Source organism: Polypterus senegalus, chromosome 13 (genome assembly GCF_016835505.1).
Source record: "Polypterus senegalus isolate Bchr_013 chromosome 13, ASM1683550v1, whole genome shotgun sequence".
Taxonomy (NCBI): Eukaryota; Metazoa; Chordata; class Cladistia; order Polypteriformes; family Polypteridae; genus Polypterus; species Polypterus senegalus.
Genome location: NC_053166.1, coordinates 39,442,556 through 39,459,234, shown reverse-complemented (window position 1 = coordinate 39,459,234; position 16,679 = coordinate 39,442,556). Strand labels below are relative to the sequence as shown.

General features: G+C 36.6%; 1 protein-coding gene across 10 annotated transcripts in view; it reads left to right on the top strand.

The window, feature by feature from the left end:
- The window catches only part of tcf7 (transcription factor 7), a 109,680-nt gene that overhangs the window by 70,510 nt on the left and 22,491 nt on the right, over positions 1 to 16,679 (top strand). For 8 of the 10 annotated variants that reach the window (XM_039774209.1, XM_039774213.1, XM_039774210.1 and 5 more), the window contains 4 exons: positions 1,547 to 1,634; positions 12,257 to 12,343; positions 13,292 to 13,411; positions 13,885 to 14,047. In XM_039774209.1, coding sequence (XP_039630143.1) covers positions 1,547 to 1,634; positions 12,257 to 12,343; positions 13,292 to 13,411; positions 13,885 to 14,047 — 458 coding nt within the window. The remainder of the gene's footprint in view (positions 1 to 1,546; positions 1,635 to 12,256; positions 12,344 to 13,291; positions 13,412 to 13,884; positions 14,048 to 16,679) is intronic. The other 2 variants (XM_039774211.1, XM_039774212.1) reach the window with 1 other exon arrangement.

Sequence of the window (16,679 nt, the reverse complement as noted above, 5' to 3'; positions counted from 1 at the left end):
AAATAATAATAGTAATGATGAATAAAAATAATATGAAATGAACAATAATAACAAAAATAATAACCGTGATAATAATACTACTAATGATGCCAAAACAGTGTATAATATCAAACTAAGATTTTCCACACAAAGAACTCAAAAAATGGTGAAAGACACAATTCAATGTCACAGTCGGGACAATAATAGCGTGTTTCTTTTCAGATTTTCTTTCCAGATTTATCAGTTTTTGTATGAGTGATTCTGTTTTTTCCTGTTGGAGGTATATAATCAATAAAATGTTCACGAATAAGACACACTCTGGATTGATCTCTGATGTGCTGGGCCTATCGTGACTCTTTAGATTTAGTGTAGACCGTGGATGTGCGGCAATGATTTGTTCTACAAACTGGCATGTAAAGTTTGCATGAGATACAGTTTTGCCAGCTTTTTGTTTGTATAAGACAAATGCATTCCAAATGAACTGTCCCACCAGATGACAAAATATCGTTTTGTAGTGTTTCTTTTGTTGCCACCGCATAACGGGATAGAAAATCAATTGTTGATCAGTACGATCTACGCTGCCCATCGTGCTATTGAGTCGACCACAGCACAAGGCTTCCTATCCTGCTTGTTGCCTTTTGCTTGTACAGTGACTGTAACTGCATTGCAGTATGTACAGTGCTAAGAAGACAAACATCTTTCTTGTCTTTCTATTTCAGCGCAAGCAGTTTACCCCTTTGCCAAGCTACTAGCACACCTTGCTGTAATTTAGCTCTGCCAAAGTCTTCAGGCATGCCATGACGATTGGGGCACACTATTGCGTATGCGTCAGTCTTTCTTTGCAGCAAGATGTCAAATAGCTCTAGCAAAGTATAAAAACTGTCAATGGTTACACAGTACCCTTAATCCAGCAGAGCATCTATCAAAGTTGGCACCAATGATGTAGTACTGCCGTACTGATTGTATTTCAGATCAAACATTGTCCTTTCCCTATGTACAGAACGGAATTCCAAATGAATCCTGTTTTGAATACACAAAGCTCATAAAACTTTATGCCAATTCTTGCTCTTTTTGATACAATGTCCTGTGTCCATGACAATCTGCCCGTATAAGCCGTGAGACTTTCGTCGATGCTGATATCACGGTCTTGAATGTAAATGCTCCAGAACTTTGCTACAATGGCCAGGTCTTCATTATTGGTAAAGTACAGATATTTCATAATTACTGAAAACCTGCACTTAGACATCATTTCTCCAGAGAATGACAGCATTGACAGCACTTTTAAAGCCCAAGTGATTCTCTGTTCTAACCTTTTTAGCACAGTTTTTGCAGCCCGAGTAATGCTCGGGTCTAACGCTAAGGCGGTTAAAGGGAAATTTGAATATAATGGTAATTCTTAGAACTCAAACTGCTGTATTCTTCCTGAAGATGAAAATATTGAGGAAATAAAAGGCTACTTTTTATTTTTATTTTTTGTACCTGCAGGAAATATCATTTTCTAAGGATGTGTGGTGATATTAGAGCAGCCAGATTCATTATTACTTTTTTCCCCATTTTTCCCATGCAGGTGTCCACAGGCCTCCTTCTCAGGACCTCTCAGGGTTCTATTCCTTACCTCCAGGTGGAGTTGGACAGATTCCTCCAGCTATGGGATGGTGAGTTGTAAAATATACCTATGCTCAATACTCTAGGCATGGTAGAGTCAATTATATATTTTGTTGACATACCTTACTTTGCATTTTAAGTATTTTAGAGTATGTTTTGGAATAACAGTTTGGGATTTTCCAAAATAATTATGATACTTTAAAAATCTGAAATTACACACAGTCCATGAAACTTCATTATGTTTAATGCCATTAACAGCATCCACAATCACTAAGTGCTTTAAAGGGCAATAGCAAAATTAAAGTAATCTATTGTTCAAATGTATAAAACCACAGTAACATGAAAAGCAAAGAAGGCAAAGATTTGCTATTATACCTGACAGATTTTTTACAGCATGTATCAAATTGAGTTATACAAATCAAATACAACAGCAGTTTATAACTTCAAAACCGTGAGCAATTTTAAAGAACAAATCAATAAGTTTATGAGTAGTGCTTTTAAGGCTAGAAGACAAAGGCCATATAGTATAAAGTATGGTTGTGATAGTGCAGACTAGACTGTAGAATCTTATAGTGAAAGGAAACCAATTAAATAGCTACAGAGAGCAGACACATCTTCAGTCTGGGTCTCATCACTGAAACAGATGCATCCTCAAAAGCAGACTGTCCAGGAGAAGTACTTTAAAGGTTAGAAACCGAATGAGTGCTTGCCAAGAATTGGCAACTGAGAGTTGGACCATTAAGAAAGACAATCTTAAACTCCTAATTGGGTTTGTTTATTATGAGTGCTATTCTGGAATGTTAAATCCATTTTCTAAGTCTATATCAGAGTTACACTAACAAGGAAGTTGGTGAAAATGTAAACATGCGGGGCCAGATGTGATTCTCAAATGAGAATACATGTCTGGGGGTGACCCGTTGTGTAGTTAATGCAGTGAAATCATGCTTCTTCCTAAAACACTTGCCCCCCAATTTCCCAATCCCATGCATTTTAAACCGCTGCTGTAGTTTTAGGGAGATAGCAAAAGATACTGTACAATAGGCTTGGTGCTGAGAGAAAATAAAAAAATTAGAATTGATAGTATTAATTTGGAGTTCAGTAGCACAAGGTAGCTGAAGCTTAATAAATTACTTGTTTGTTGTAATAGAACGCTATGACGGTGGAAACGGGCACATGCAGACTACGTAGCTATTGGGCTCCACACTTTTGAGAAGTGCATCTGTCTGCAAAAATATCTTTCTATCATTTTAACTATTGCATTACATATGACATAACAGCAAATAGAGTTTAAACGAGCATTGTGGTCTGTGGATATTGAACGTCTTAAAACACTGCAGCTATTTTGCCATGGCAAATTTGCATTTCCAGTTAGAAAGTACAATTGCATTTCTTTAGTTCATTTAGACATGCAGTCAGAAGGTAGAAGTTGTGCAGCTTCATCTCTGCATCTTAGGCAGATTTGTTGTAGATTCAGGTTTTTTGAGTATTGAAATCTGCATCTCCTGTACCTCTTTGTTATCAGCTCTCTAACAGCAGTCCTTTTGCAGTTCATATTTTCATTAATATAGCTGCAAATTCTTTCAAGCTCACTGCACATGCAACACATATTTACTATATATGTCTAATAGGGTGGGTTTTTTTTTCTGCAAAACGTGGTTTATCATAGTCAGAAACTTGTTAACCTGGTCTGATAGAGAGCTAGAGCACCTCTAATCCTTGCCGTTCAGTTTGAGCACAACTTTCATGATGCATTTTTTTCATTTCTAATAAATCCATTGTTAATATGAGGGTGCATTACTTTCAGTGGAAGAACTAAGGTATGGAGTATTAAAGTACAGGTCCGTGTGTAACTGATTGAAATGAATAGTAAATCAGTTGATTACTGTTCATTATGTACCATTTGATAGATTGGAAAACTTTGTGACATTAAAATCTAAGCCAAGTGCACTACATTATGCTAAGAGGTTCGGGAGGGTGCACCCAAAATATCTGTAGCATAGCAGTATTATAAAGTATCAGAAGAAAATGTCTTTATTATCAGTTTGTTAGATGAACAACAAAAGGAAAACCAATCTAATACAACATTTACAGTTACATCAATCACATCTGTAACATACTGTGATGAAAACGGCATTAGCATTAAAACATTAGCCCCATCTAGGTCACCATTACAATGTTTGGAAAGTGCCAGTTGTTTAAACATAATAGCCAAAGTAGCCTGCGTGTTCCAATGCTAAAGGTTCCCATATGACCATCATTAACACATATGCTTCTACACTGGATTGAGCACGAGGAAGAAAAGGACAACTTCTGTGTTTCCTTTAACAATGCAGTCCAGAATATTGATGCTTCAGACAAAATTGCCTTACTTGGAGACTTCAATGCACGAGTTGGAAGGAGGTCTGACATATGGAATGATTTGATCGGGAATCGTGGAACTGGAGACATGAATGCTAATCCGCTCCATTTCTTATCCTTCTGTGTGGAGCACCAGCTGTCTATTACCACCCCAATATTTCAGCTCCCCAACAAACACAAGATGACATGGATGCATCCTCAATCAAAGAACTGACACCTCCTGGACTATATGATTGTCCATTGGTGTGAACTCCAGGATGTCTTAATCACACGAGTGATGCAATGCGAACAATGCTGGATAAACCTCCACGCTGTACTTGGACCACATACCAGCAGACAATCCCACATTGACAAGTCATCTTCACAAGCAGCTTGAATGCTGATCCCAACCACTGATGGTGACATCATGACTACCAAACCTGATGATGAACTGTGGACCTCACTGCTAACAGCCCTGCAGTTCTCCTCCAAGAAAGCCCTTGGATTCTCCAAGAAGAAGAGTCCAGATAGATTCGAGGAGGCCACACACAAGACTCTTCCCCTCCTAGAGGCCAAATAAACAGCATTCCATGCTCCTCTTCCAAATCCGTCATCGGATTTCCTCCTGCAGAAGTGGAAAAAAACTATATCAATTTCACAATGCAGGTTCTGTGAAATTCTGAACAACTAGGCCAACAAGACCACTGAAATGCAATGCTTTGCAGGTGAAAACAAGACCTATGAGTTCTACAATGCCATCAAAGGAATTTATGGTCCTTCTCGACATAATGTAGCTCAAGTCTGGACTGCAGATGGTGAGACACTCCTCAAAGATAAGCAACAGATCTTGGATTATTTGGCAGTGCAATTTTGAGGCTTGATCAAGACTATTGACGTGATCTTTGTCATCTGCCAACTCCTAGAGTATGCTTGGGAACACCAGTGAGACATCAGCTTTGCCATTATCAACCTGTGGAAAGCATTTGACACCATCAATCACGAGATGCTTTGGGGAATACTCCATAAGTTTGGATGTCAACAAAAATTCCTCACTATGCTCCATCTCCTCCATAACAGAATAGGTCCTTGTTGGTGGGGAAACATCTGCTCCCTTCAGAATCACTGTTGGAGTCAAGCAAGGCTGTGCCCTGACTCCAGTGCTTTTCAACACTTCCCTTGTCACTGTTTTCTCCAGAAATGTATTGGACACCACTGATGGAGTACGGATCTGGGACCGACAGGATGCCAATTTGTTCAACCTCCGAAGATTGTCAGCCCATTCGAACCTTCCCAACAATAATTTATGAGCTCTAGTGTGCCGACGATGTTGCCTTTGTAGCTCTTCACCCAGAAAGCCTTTAGAGGACCATCGAGTCTTTACACACAGCCTATTTTTGAATGGGCCTGGAAGTCGGCACCTTCAAGATACCAACCCTTCAGGCTACCTTCCAGCACAAAGATCCTGTATTAGACATCAAGATTGGCAACAAGACACTGGGGGACACACAATCCTTCCCCTACCTTGGAAGCTTAATATTTAGTGATGATTCTGTGACACAGGAAATTGCGAACCACCTGCGCAAGTGCGTCTTCTATAAGCAAAATCTCCAGATGGCAACTAAGATTGTGGTATATCATGTGGTATGTATATCAAAACTCCTTTATGGATGCGAGTCCTGGACTCACTACCACAAGTAAACCTGCACACTAGAACTGTTTACATTCGCTGCCTCCAAGAGATCCTTAGCATCACTTAAGAGTACAGAGTTCCACACTCTAAACTCCTAGAATAGTAGTCATCAACTGGTATTGAGGTCATGCTGCTCAACTGTGTCCTCCGCTGGACCGGGCACATTATTTGCATGGATGAGTCTCACCTTCTCTAGACATTCCTGTATGGTGAACTCGCTGAAGGATCCTGACCTCATAGTGTCCCAAAAAATGCTAGAGGGTCTACCTGAAGCATTCTGTCATGGCCTACTCCATTCCACATATTCAGCTTGAGACATTTGCTAAGGTCTGCAAACTTTGGAAATGGACAATAATTGAAGGAGTCCATCACTTTGAACATCAATGGACACATCAACAAAAGGAGAAGGCAAGACATCATCATCCAAACCACCTACTCTACCTTGCCCATCGTGGCCCTGGGTCTGCCTTTACTGAATTGGCCCTGCTGTCCCACCAGCGTACACACAGGAGGGGGAGTGACGGAGATGGACAAATGAATGGACAGCGTCATTGTTGGATCGACAGACAGCCTTTACTGAATCAATCAGGATTCCTGCCTGAAAGAATTGTCTTTACTGCAGCTGCATGTATGGTAACACAATTAGGTTACCATTGCTCACAAATCACAATTATTAAATAGTTATATTTTAGTTCTGGTTAAAAATATATAGCAATATTATTTAATATGATGATTTCAGTTTTCCTTTGTTATGAACGTTTTGTTTCCTTTCCTTTAAAAATATTCCTGCATTTATTTTGTAAACAGTGACTACAGTTTCCTTTATATTTTGTGAGGTGCATGTTCTTTGTTCTTTGTGTGAGACTATCACAATTTGAATTATGTTATGAAACAAAGTATGCTTTAATTGCTATATTTTTAATAACTTCTAGGTGACAACTGGATATCTAGAAGTTTGTATTCTTCTCCAGACTTGTACTTCTCTATAAGCAGATGTATGACTTTGTCTTCATTTTGAAGCTTTCTGTTGACAGTTTCTACCATACATTGAACAAGAGAGCATTTTTCCTCTACAGATCAATCTGAAGCAATTAATGTATTAATTTCCAGTACAGGTGGAGCCCATCAAAAATGTGCATGACATTTTGAGGAATTATGATGCCTAGAGAATTTTAGGCATGTGGTTATGGTTGCAAAGAGGATGAAAATATAAAAATTTTTGTGGATTTTATATATTTTTTTAGTTGTTACATTTTCTTTGACATTTTTCATTTATCTGACTACTAATGCAGCGATGTTTAGATCATTGAGGGGAAATCCTTAACAACAAATTTTCAAGTTCAAAATAAGACAAAATATAAAAAGAATGGAGGCAATTAATTTCCTACGACAGTGTGTAAGATTCATTCTGCATTACAAAGGGTTTGTAAATCAATAATTGAATACTACAAACATTCATCCTTCAGAATTGCTCCAGAGGTTGAAACATTAAACAGTTGACTGTCATAGCACACAAATTTATTTTTCACATTTTACGTACAATAATGGTTTCGGATTTGGATAGTGAACCCTTTTCCCTTTTTATTTTGTGATATTTACATTCTTTGTATTAGATGACCCCTTCTTGAGTGCAGTATGCTTTGACAGCTTGATTTTTTTAACAATACAGTGTTTAATCAAATTTAGAGTCACAGGAGGCCAAAGCCTATCTGGCAGGATTTGGTGTAAGACAGGAAACTGGCCTAGACAGGGCACCTGTACAATGTAGGATCCACTCAAAAGCACTTCCTTGCTTACATTCACACTGGGGCCAATATGGAATTTCCAGTTCACCTAACTTGCTCATCTTTGGTGTTGTGGGAGGAAAACTGGAGTATGCAGAGAAAAAAAATCCACTCAGACATGCACAAAATGTGCCAGCTGCACAAAACATGGCACAGGGTTCAAACCCAGGATACTGGATTAGTGGAGCAGTAGCAGTGATAATATGCCATCCAGCTTGGTTTTTAGATAGCTGTTATTTCTAAGTTATATTACTTGCATAGGGGCGACACCTGTACATTAGACAACATAATTTTTTAGAACTGCAATAAAAGCCCACGGCCAACATGTATTTTTCATGACTGTTGTTCTTTTGCAGTTTTAATGGGCTACTAACAAGTTAACTAGTGACTTTAAGTGGCATAGCTTAAATGGTGTGGATGTACTTAAAGTATGAGAGCAGAAAGAAAAAAACCAATATGACACCAATAATATGCGAAGCACATACATGGCATGACCCCTCATTCTTCTTTTGGCTGCTCCTGTTAGGGGTCGCAACAGCGGATCATCTTCTTCCATATCTTTCTGTCCTCTGCATCTTGCTCTGTCACACCCATCACCTGCATGTCCTCTCTCACTATATCCATAAACCTTCACTTAGGCTTTCCTCTTTTCCTCTTCCCTGGCAGCTCTATCCTTAGTATCCTTCTCCCAATATACCCAGCATCTCTCCTCTGCACATGTCCAAACCAATGCAATCTCACCTCTCTGACTTTGTCTCCCAACCATCCAACCTGAGCTGACCCTCTAATGTACTCATTTCTAATTCTGTCCATTCTCGTCACACCCAGTGAAAACTTAACATCTTTAACTCTGCTACCTCCAGCTCTGTTTCCTGCTTTCTGGTCAGTGCCACTGTCTCCAACCCATATAACATAGCTGGTCTCACTACCGTCCTGTAGACCTTCCCTTTCACTCTTGCTGATACCCGTCTGTCACAGATTACTCCTGACACTCTTCTCCACCCATTCCACCCTGCCTGCACTCTCTTTTTCACCTCTCTTCCATTACTCTGTACTGTTGATCCCAAGTATTTAAACTCATCAACTCTACTCCCTGCATTCTCACCATTCCACTGACCTCCCTATTATTTACGCACATGTATTCTGTCTTGTTCTTACTGAAGGTAATTCATATGATGTAAAAAATATAACAAAATCACCAGGTTTCATACTTCCTACTCCTACTGCTGATCTTAAGAACTATGTTTTGTGGGCCAGCATTTGTATATACTTTGACAATAAAGAAACTGACATATAGTGAAGAGCAAGTTTTCATGAGACTTGTGAAATAAATAAATTGCAACAGTAGATTGTTTGTTTGTTTTTTTTCAATCATATATAAATAATGAGATAGCAGAGTAGATGCTGCTGTTGTTGTTTTCAGGTTATCTAGTTTTCCATTGCATACTACAGTAGTACAGTATAAACATTGTCAATACATTGAAACATAATGGCAGAATCGGGTGAGCCAAATTGGTCAGCCTAATGATCATCCATCAAATGCCCCTACGGTGTCTTTTATAGCTGTGTTATGCAATTAGTAGATATATGGGTAAAATTATTTAGTGGATACTTAGGAAACACTGAGTTCCATGACAATGTGACCTTAATAATTTCGAAAAATTCAATTGTCTTTTAAAATTAAATTGTTAAATAAGAAGTACTCAGAGTATTGTGCTGTTGATTAAAATATTTAATGCTAGCATACAAGCTTTATATTTCATTATTTGATGATATCTGAGAACTTTAAAATCTTGCATCTGGCTTGCTGTGACCTTAAAATCAATTTAAATTGGTTCATTAAGTAGATGATTGGAATAAAGTGATTGACCAAAGCATCATTATTAAAAACTGCCTTGTTTCTTCTAATGTAAAACCAGAGCAAAATTGCAACAAGTTCTTCAAAATGAAGGCAATGTAAATTGCAAACCTTGCCAAGAAAGTGAGCATGTAGCTGGTTAACAACAAAGAAAAATACCATCTTATAACAAACATGAAGTATTTCAGAATTTGCAAATATGCCAAAATTTTGAATAACTTTCTGATAAACTAATGTGATTAAGAAAATTAAGTGGGTTTTACTAAAATATTCTATACATTTTACAAAATATCATGTTGTTTTCCAAATTTTGAAGCATTCAGAAATCCATACATTTTAGCAGTTTAAATATCATGAAATATTTAGCTCACTATTTTACTGTGTATTTAAGGAAAATCATTTTGCAGCAATTTGTATATGTTGCCTAGAGATTTATTTGGATGAATCATTTTTTTGTAGATCTGAATATGACTTTTTCTTGTAAGTTATACTTTTTAAATATAATTAGGTGTTAAACTAAAGGCGTTTTCATACTCTTAGTCCATTTGCTGTGTTCCTAATCTGGGAACGTTTTGTTTCTTTGTTTATATTCCCAGTTAGTCTGGTTGCATTTCACATTTTAAACTTTGAAGCACACTAAACATATTAATGAACATACCATAGGTGTGTCATGGACTTCTATCATTGGTCAGAAAAAAATATCATGGCAGGTATTTGTGCACCCCTGCATTTTCCATAATTATTACCTGGAAGACTACTTGAAAATTATGCACTACTAATTTTATGCACTGTACAAAAGAAGACAAGCTCTGCTAATGGCACACACTGATGTGCTTCAGTTTTGTGACATAAATTATCACATCATTTTCATTTAACACTAGAGGGTTTACATGTTTACTCTCCAGTAGCCACAATATGGATACAATGTCTTGGTGCCAGATACCACAGGACACTTTTGGAGGTCTTGTGGTGTCCATGCATCGACGGGTCAGAGCAACACAGTGGAGACCTACACAATATTAGGCAGGTGGTTTTAATATTATGGCTGATTGGTATATAGTATTATTTTTTGTGAAGCCATAATGATACTTTGGCTATAGATTGGATTAATTTAAAAAATACAATAAATAAACAGGAAACAGTATTATGATATGTATAAAATTATTTATACTGCATAAACATTTGCATGAGCCAAATATACTGTAGTTTATAGGTTTATTAAAATGCTATGAATTCATTATAAATGGATGAAAAGCTTTTGGTAGTCCTCTAAATAAATTTAAGTGATTTTCATAAATACCATAAACATTAACAGAAATATATGCTGTCCTGAAATATCTACAAGTCAACCAAAAAGGTTTTTATCACCAAAATGATGGGGGTGGTGTTTAATTCTTTAAAGAAAAGAAAAAGATGAACTATACTAATTAAAGATGTTTTCCTAGTCTTTTATACTGCTTACAAATCATTTATTATGTGTACTACTTAGTGAAATAAACGTTTTTAGACTTGTTCAATACACCTTTGACTTGATCCAGATCGGTGTAATACTCTGATTGTAGTAGCTTATCAGGTAAACGATCCACTTAAAAAAAAATAAGTAAGTAAAAAGCAAAAAAACTATTGTCTTGAGGCTGTGGGTTTTGATTACACCTTGCCTGAAAAAAAGTGCCTGAGCGTCCTTGAAAGCTTGCATATTGTAATGTGCTCAGTAAGCCAATAAATGGTACATCACTCTTGTATTTTAGTAACCACTCTAGCATGTGTTTTTGTTTTTGTTTTTTTTTTATTTTCATTTAATTGAAAAATCACCTAACAGTGTTTACTTATGTATACACGTAAAGTTCAATCTGAACAATCTTACTGGTGAAGCCAATAATGTAGCTATTTAATCAGTATTTTATATAGAGAGAGAAATGAAAATTCACATCTGTAGGAAGTGCAAAAAATTATGAGTTTGGAAACCCTAAGAAGAAAAAGTTAGTTATGGTCTGTTTAATCTTTGATATAATACTATTTCTCTTATAAGATTCATTACCCCTCCCTATTTGTAAGCTGCATTTTGTTTGCTCTTTGTATTTTATGACATGAAGTGTTACCATATTGGCATGAGCGTAGTTTGAATAATACTGGACCATATTTTTCATTCTTTAAAATGGACAAATTATCATTACAGCTACTTTTAAGCATTACATTTATATCAAGTTAAATACTTGCCCCGTAGCCCAGTAAAGCTTTTCCAACTGTGGCTGTACTACAGTATTATAATATACAAAATATAATTATATTTAGAAAATAAGCTATTGAAAATTGGAAAATTTTCCATTTGGAACAATTTGAAGAATCTTTTTTCGGTAGAATAAGTACTTTCTTTATTCCATCTCTCTATCCAGTCTTCTAAGGCCAGCCATGGTGTATAACGCAGAAATCCTAGATGGGGCAGTAGTTTATTGTATGACATACATGTAACCTCTCGCACACTGACACAGTCTTGAGTTGTCAGACTAACATTCTTATATTAAAGGGGAAAGCAATGTCTTGGAAAGACCAGTTGCGCTGTGAGAAAAATCCACACTGGCACTGACTGAATTAGAAGTTGAACCCAGGTTTTTGAAGTTATGACTCGGTAGGGTTAATCACTGCAACATGCTATTCATAAGCTATTAGTTTTACTTAAATATCACGTTGAAGTGGTGGGCGGTGTTGGACTTTTGCTCTCTTTTGTTCTTGTTGACGTTCAAAGAAACCCTTCAAGATGTAGCTGTACTAGTATTTCTTAAATTGCTTTTCCCTTCTAATATGGCTATATTTGACATGATTGAAAGTAATTTGTGAAGTGGATGAACACTTTATTATCTTGTGAGTCTCCAATTTGGACGGATAATGAAGATTTGTGAGGTGTTTTTTTTTTTTTTTGGTAAGCTCATTTTGAGATGACTTTCAATTTGTGAGGTGTTTGTATTTTCACCTGCTTAGATGGATTCTTTCTTACTTCAAAAACAGGCAAAGCCAGCCTGTATTTCCAATTGCGCCATGTGGATTCAGGCAGTCATATCCTACCAGTCTTCCCTCAAGTTCCTCTTTCTCCAGGTAGGTGTGGTCCCCAAGATGTCAAAGCCCCAGTGTCCATGCAGTCTTGCTCTTGCTTATATTGCTTGGCCCATCACAAGATGCCTTTTTATATTTCAACTCAAAATCAAATAAAATTGACGTAAAGAAGTCTACATTGATGGTATGTACTGCATTTGCTTTTTGTGCAGCTAAAGCACTGTTTGCGTGTCCCTGTCAAAGGCTTATATGGTTTGCTTACTTTGTGTGCTATCCGGTGTCTAAGATTCCAGGAGAGATCTTTATAAAATCTTTCCTCCATTTGTATTTACTGCTGATATTTGATAGATTGTGACAAAATGTTTTTTTTTTTTAATCTATATACCTTACGGAACTTTCATAAATTTCAAATCAATGGAATAAGATTCCTGGCTTTGGCTAAGCATTTTTAACACATTGGATTATTGTATATTCTTTGGAATTTGCTTTCTTTTAGAAAACTTGCTGTTGCTGCTCTGTTTTGTCAGCATGGAAAAGGCAGTACATGTGCACATTGTTACACTCTTTGAATTTATGTACAATTTCCAGATAATAGTAAGTTAGACAGTTAATTTCACAGGTTCTATATTTGGTTTGTGATACTCATTTTGAGTATACTTAGGAATTCATTACAATTTTTTATCACATCTGAGATGACCAGAACAGAGCACCACCTTGTGGTACAATGAGGAGGTGTGTGTGTTTTCTTTGTTTTTGCCACCAAAAAAAGTCCACCAGATTTTTTTGCTATTTTTCTTAAGTCACTTTTTAAAATGTTTGGTATACTGAATATCCCATTTTGCTCATAATTTTTTGAACACTTACCCTGACTGAGGATTCTAAAACGCAGACTTGAGAGGAAGTAATCATTACCATGGTGTTGATTCTAGACGTGTACTGATTTGCACTGTTTTTTTTTTTCTTTCTTTTATGTTCTTTTCTTCTTGATAGGTTTTCTCATTCCTTGATGTTAGGCCCTCCGGGTATGCACTCTACAGGGATTCCACATCCAGCCATAGTGCCCTCATCGGGCAAACAGGAGCATGACCAGTATGACAGAAACACATATGCGTACGTAAAAATTTATGAAAACAATAGACCATATTGTGAACTACCTAGATTGGACCATGGTGCTTTGTAGCATTCTTGAATTTATTGCATGCATTATGTTTCCTGTAATCTGTGTAATTGAAAATGTCTCTTCAGGAAACAAATTATAAAAACTGTTTCTTAACTTTAATAATTACAAGGAACTCTACATCAAAACTGAATCTCCAGAAAAAATTCCATAGATATTTTAACATACAATATGGTCTATTTTGTAATGGCTTTAAGTAAATGTATTAAATTATTGAAGTACATATTGTACATAGTATACTGTATGTAGTTTTGGGGTTAATAAATGCATTTAATTTGTTCATTAAAAATACCAGCAGGGGTTTAGAAGTTGCTCTTGAAAGTTTAAAGAGAAAGCTTTCCTTAAAGTGTTGGTAAATTGAGTACAGAATCATGATAGATTTGAAAGGTTTATCTTTGTTCTTTAGGAAACAACATCAGGAGCCAAAGCAAGAAAAAGAGCCCAAGAAGCCCGTTATTAAGAAGCCACTTAATGCCTTTATGCTATACATGAAAGAGATGAGGGCTAAGGTGATTGCTGAGTGTACACTGAAGGAAAGTGCTGCTATCAATCAAATTCTTGGACGAAGGGTAAGTGTGAAGCAAAGTTGAGATTAAACATCTGATTTTATAAGTAGTTTTCTGAGTTAATTCTGTTTATTACACACATCTTCCAAGGGGATTTGAGGCAGATGCCCTAAACGGCAGGGTAAAAAAAATTCTTGTTTCTACCTAACTGAAAACCAATATCTACTTCCATGAGGTGTTTGGAGAACAGTTTGCTATTGTCTTTTCAATATTTCATACTCAAATTATCCCTTGTAGAAACTAATATCAACTTTTATAAATTTCATGATGCTTCTAAGCCTCTCTACAAGTCTGCATATTTAAATGATTTTTCTTATTACCATCTTTTCCAGTGGATATAAAAAGTATAGATCCCCTCAACTTTTTCAGATTTAATTGTGCTTATAGTATAGAGCTGTGATGTGTTTTACAGAGATGTTTTGTCACTTACCAAAACAAAGTACTGTATAATGTCAAAATGAAAATTAATTCAATCATTTTAAAAATTAATTTAAAAAATTAAAAACAAAAAATGTCTAGACCATTTCTGGCAGCAATCAGGGGTTTCAGTCTCTTTGACAACGTTTTTTCAGCACATATAATACTGGAATGGGCAAAATTGCTTAAGGTGTGTCAAGTTGCGTGAAGATTGTTTGTGAACAGCAACTTTTGAGTCATTCCAACAGATGCTCAGTTTGATTGGGGTCTGACTGGGCCAATTCAGAATGTTAAAGAAATACTCCACCCAGGACCAAGCTGGGAAAGATGAGCAAAAGGTTAGTGTGATAAAGGATAATGATGAAAACGTGCTCACAAGCGAGGAGAGTGTGTTGAGCAGACTTTGAGAGGTTGATGTTTGAGAAAAAGAGGTGGGTGGATGATGTGGAGATAGTGAATCTGGTTGAGTGTGAAGGAGAGTGCAGGCAGGGTGAAATGGGAGTAGTAGAATGTCGGGATTGATTTGGGACAGAGAAGTACCAGCAAAAGTGTAAGGAAAGGTCTACAAGATGGTAATGATACCAGCTATGTTATATGGGTTGGAGACCGTGGCACTGATAAAAAGACAAGAGACGGAGCTGGAGGTGGCAGAGTTTAAAGATGTTAAGATTTGCATTGGGTGTGATGAGGATAGACAAGATAAGGAATGAGTAAATTAGAGGGTCAGCTCAGGTTGGACAGTTTAGAGACAAAGCCAGAGAGGAGAGATTGCATTGTTTTGGACATGTGTGGAAGAGAGTTGCTGGGTATATTGGGGAGAAGGATGCTAGGGATGGACCTTCAAGGAAAGAGGATAAGAAGAAGTATATGGATGTATTGACATAGGAAATGCAGGTGGTCAGTGTGACAGAGAAAGATGCAGAGGACAGAAAGATATGGAAACTGATGATCCACTGTGGTAGCCCCTAATGGGAGCAGCTGAAAGAAGAAGAAGAAAGGAATACTCCACCTAACAATGATTTTTTTGTATGTTACTTACTACATGTGTTTTGCAGTAATGAGTAAATATTCCTTTATCCCTTTTTTGGTATTAAGACACACAAGTGTGGCTTTTGCTGCATGTTTCAGGTCATTGTCTAGAATGATTAATTATCTTCTGTGTCTCAGAAATTTTGCAGATTACAGCAGGTTTTCCTCAGAGATTATTTTTCTACTTGGCTCCACCCATTTTCTTTCTATCTGTATGAGTTTTTCCAGTCACTCTTGCAAGGAAGCATAAGTGAAGCATTATGCTGACCCCACTAAGCTTCAATGTAGGGGCTGCATTCTCCAGTATCATCTTTTGTACTAGGATTGTATCTAACATAGTGCTTAGCATTGAATCTTCTTCCAATGTGTTAAATCCCATATTCATTTGGCTAAAATGTGATGAGACTTTTTTTTTCTCCAACGAAGGATTTCTTTGTGCTATCCTTCACAAAAGTTAGATTTATGTAGAGTGTACACTATTTTGTTGCCATATGCATAGTTTATTTTCATCTCTGTTATGTAGGACTTTAATATTGCCATAGGCCTTCATAGGTGTACTTTGTTATTAAGACTTTGTTACATAGACACTCAGTCCTGGGCAGGTTCATAGCACATCCATATTTTCTCATATTTTGAATGGCTATACCTTTATACCAGCTTGGGAGCACCTTTATAGCAAGAAATTATGTGACTTGGAGAAGAGGTTTCCTTATTTGAGGTAAGGAAGGTGTGTCAAAGCAAAGATTGCTTACTTGTGCCATCAGTTTTTATCCTGTGTTAACTAAAAAAAGCTGTAAATGTCTAGATTTTTTCACTTTTAAATTGAATATATTGTGTTCATGATTAATAAAAGAATTTCAGTTAAATATGTAATACCTGTACTTAAATTTGGTAACCAAACAAAATATGAAGAAGTCCAAGGAAGTGTTTGATGCAAGTTAACATCATAATGCCTACAGACTGCACTTCCTTGCTTCTACGATTAGGTTTCTGCCAAAAACTACTTCATAAGTTTGGGAATGTTATACATTCCTTTTTTTTGCATTTACTTTTAATATAATAATCAACAGTTCAGTGAGACATACTCATATTAACTCATAGACTCATACTAATCTTGAAGGGAAACCTCCAATTTTAATACTCATTAATTCTAACTGAGGGGTCTATTAGCAAGTTGTGTGTACATCTC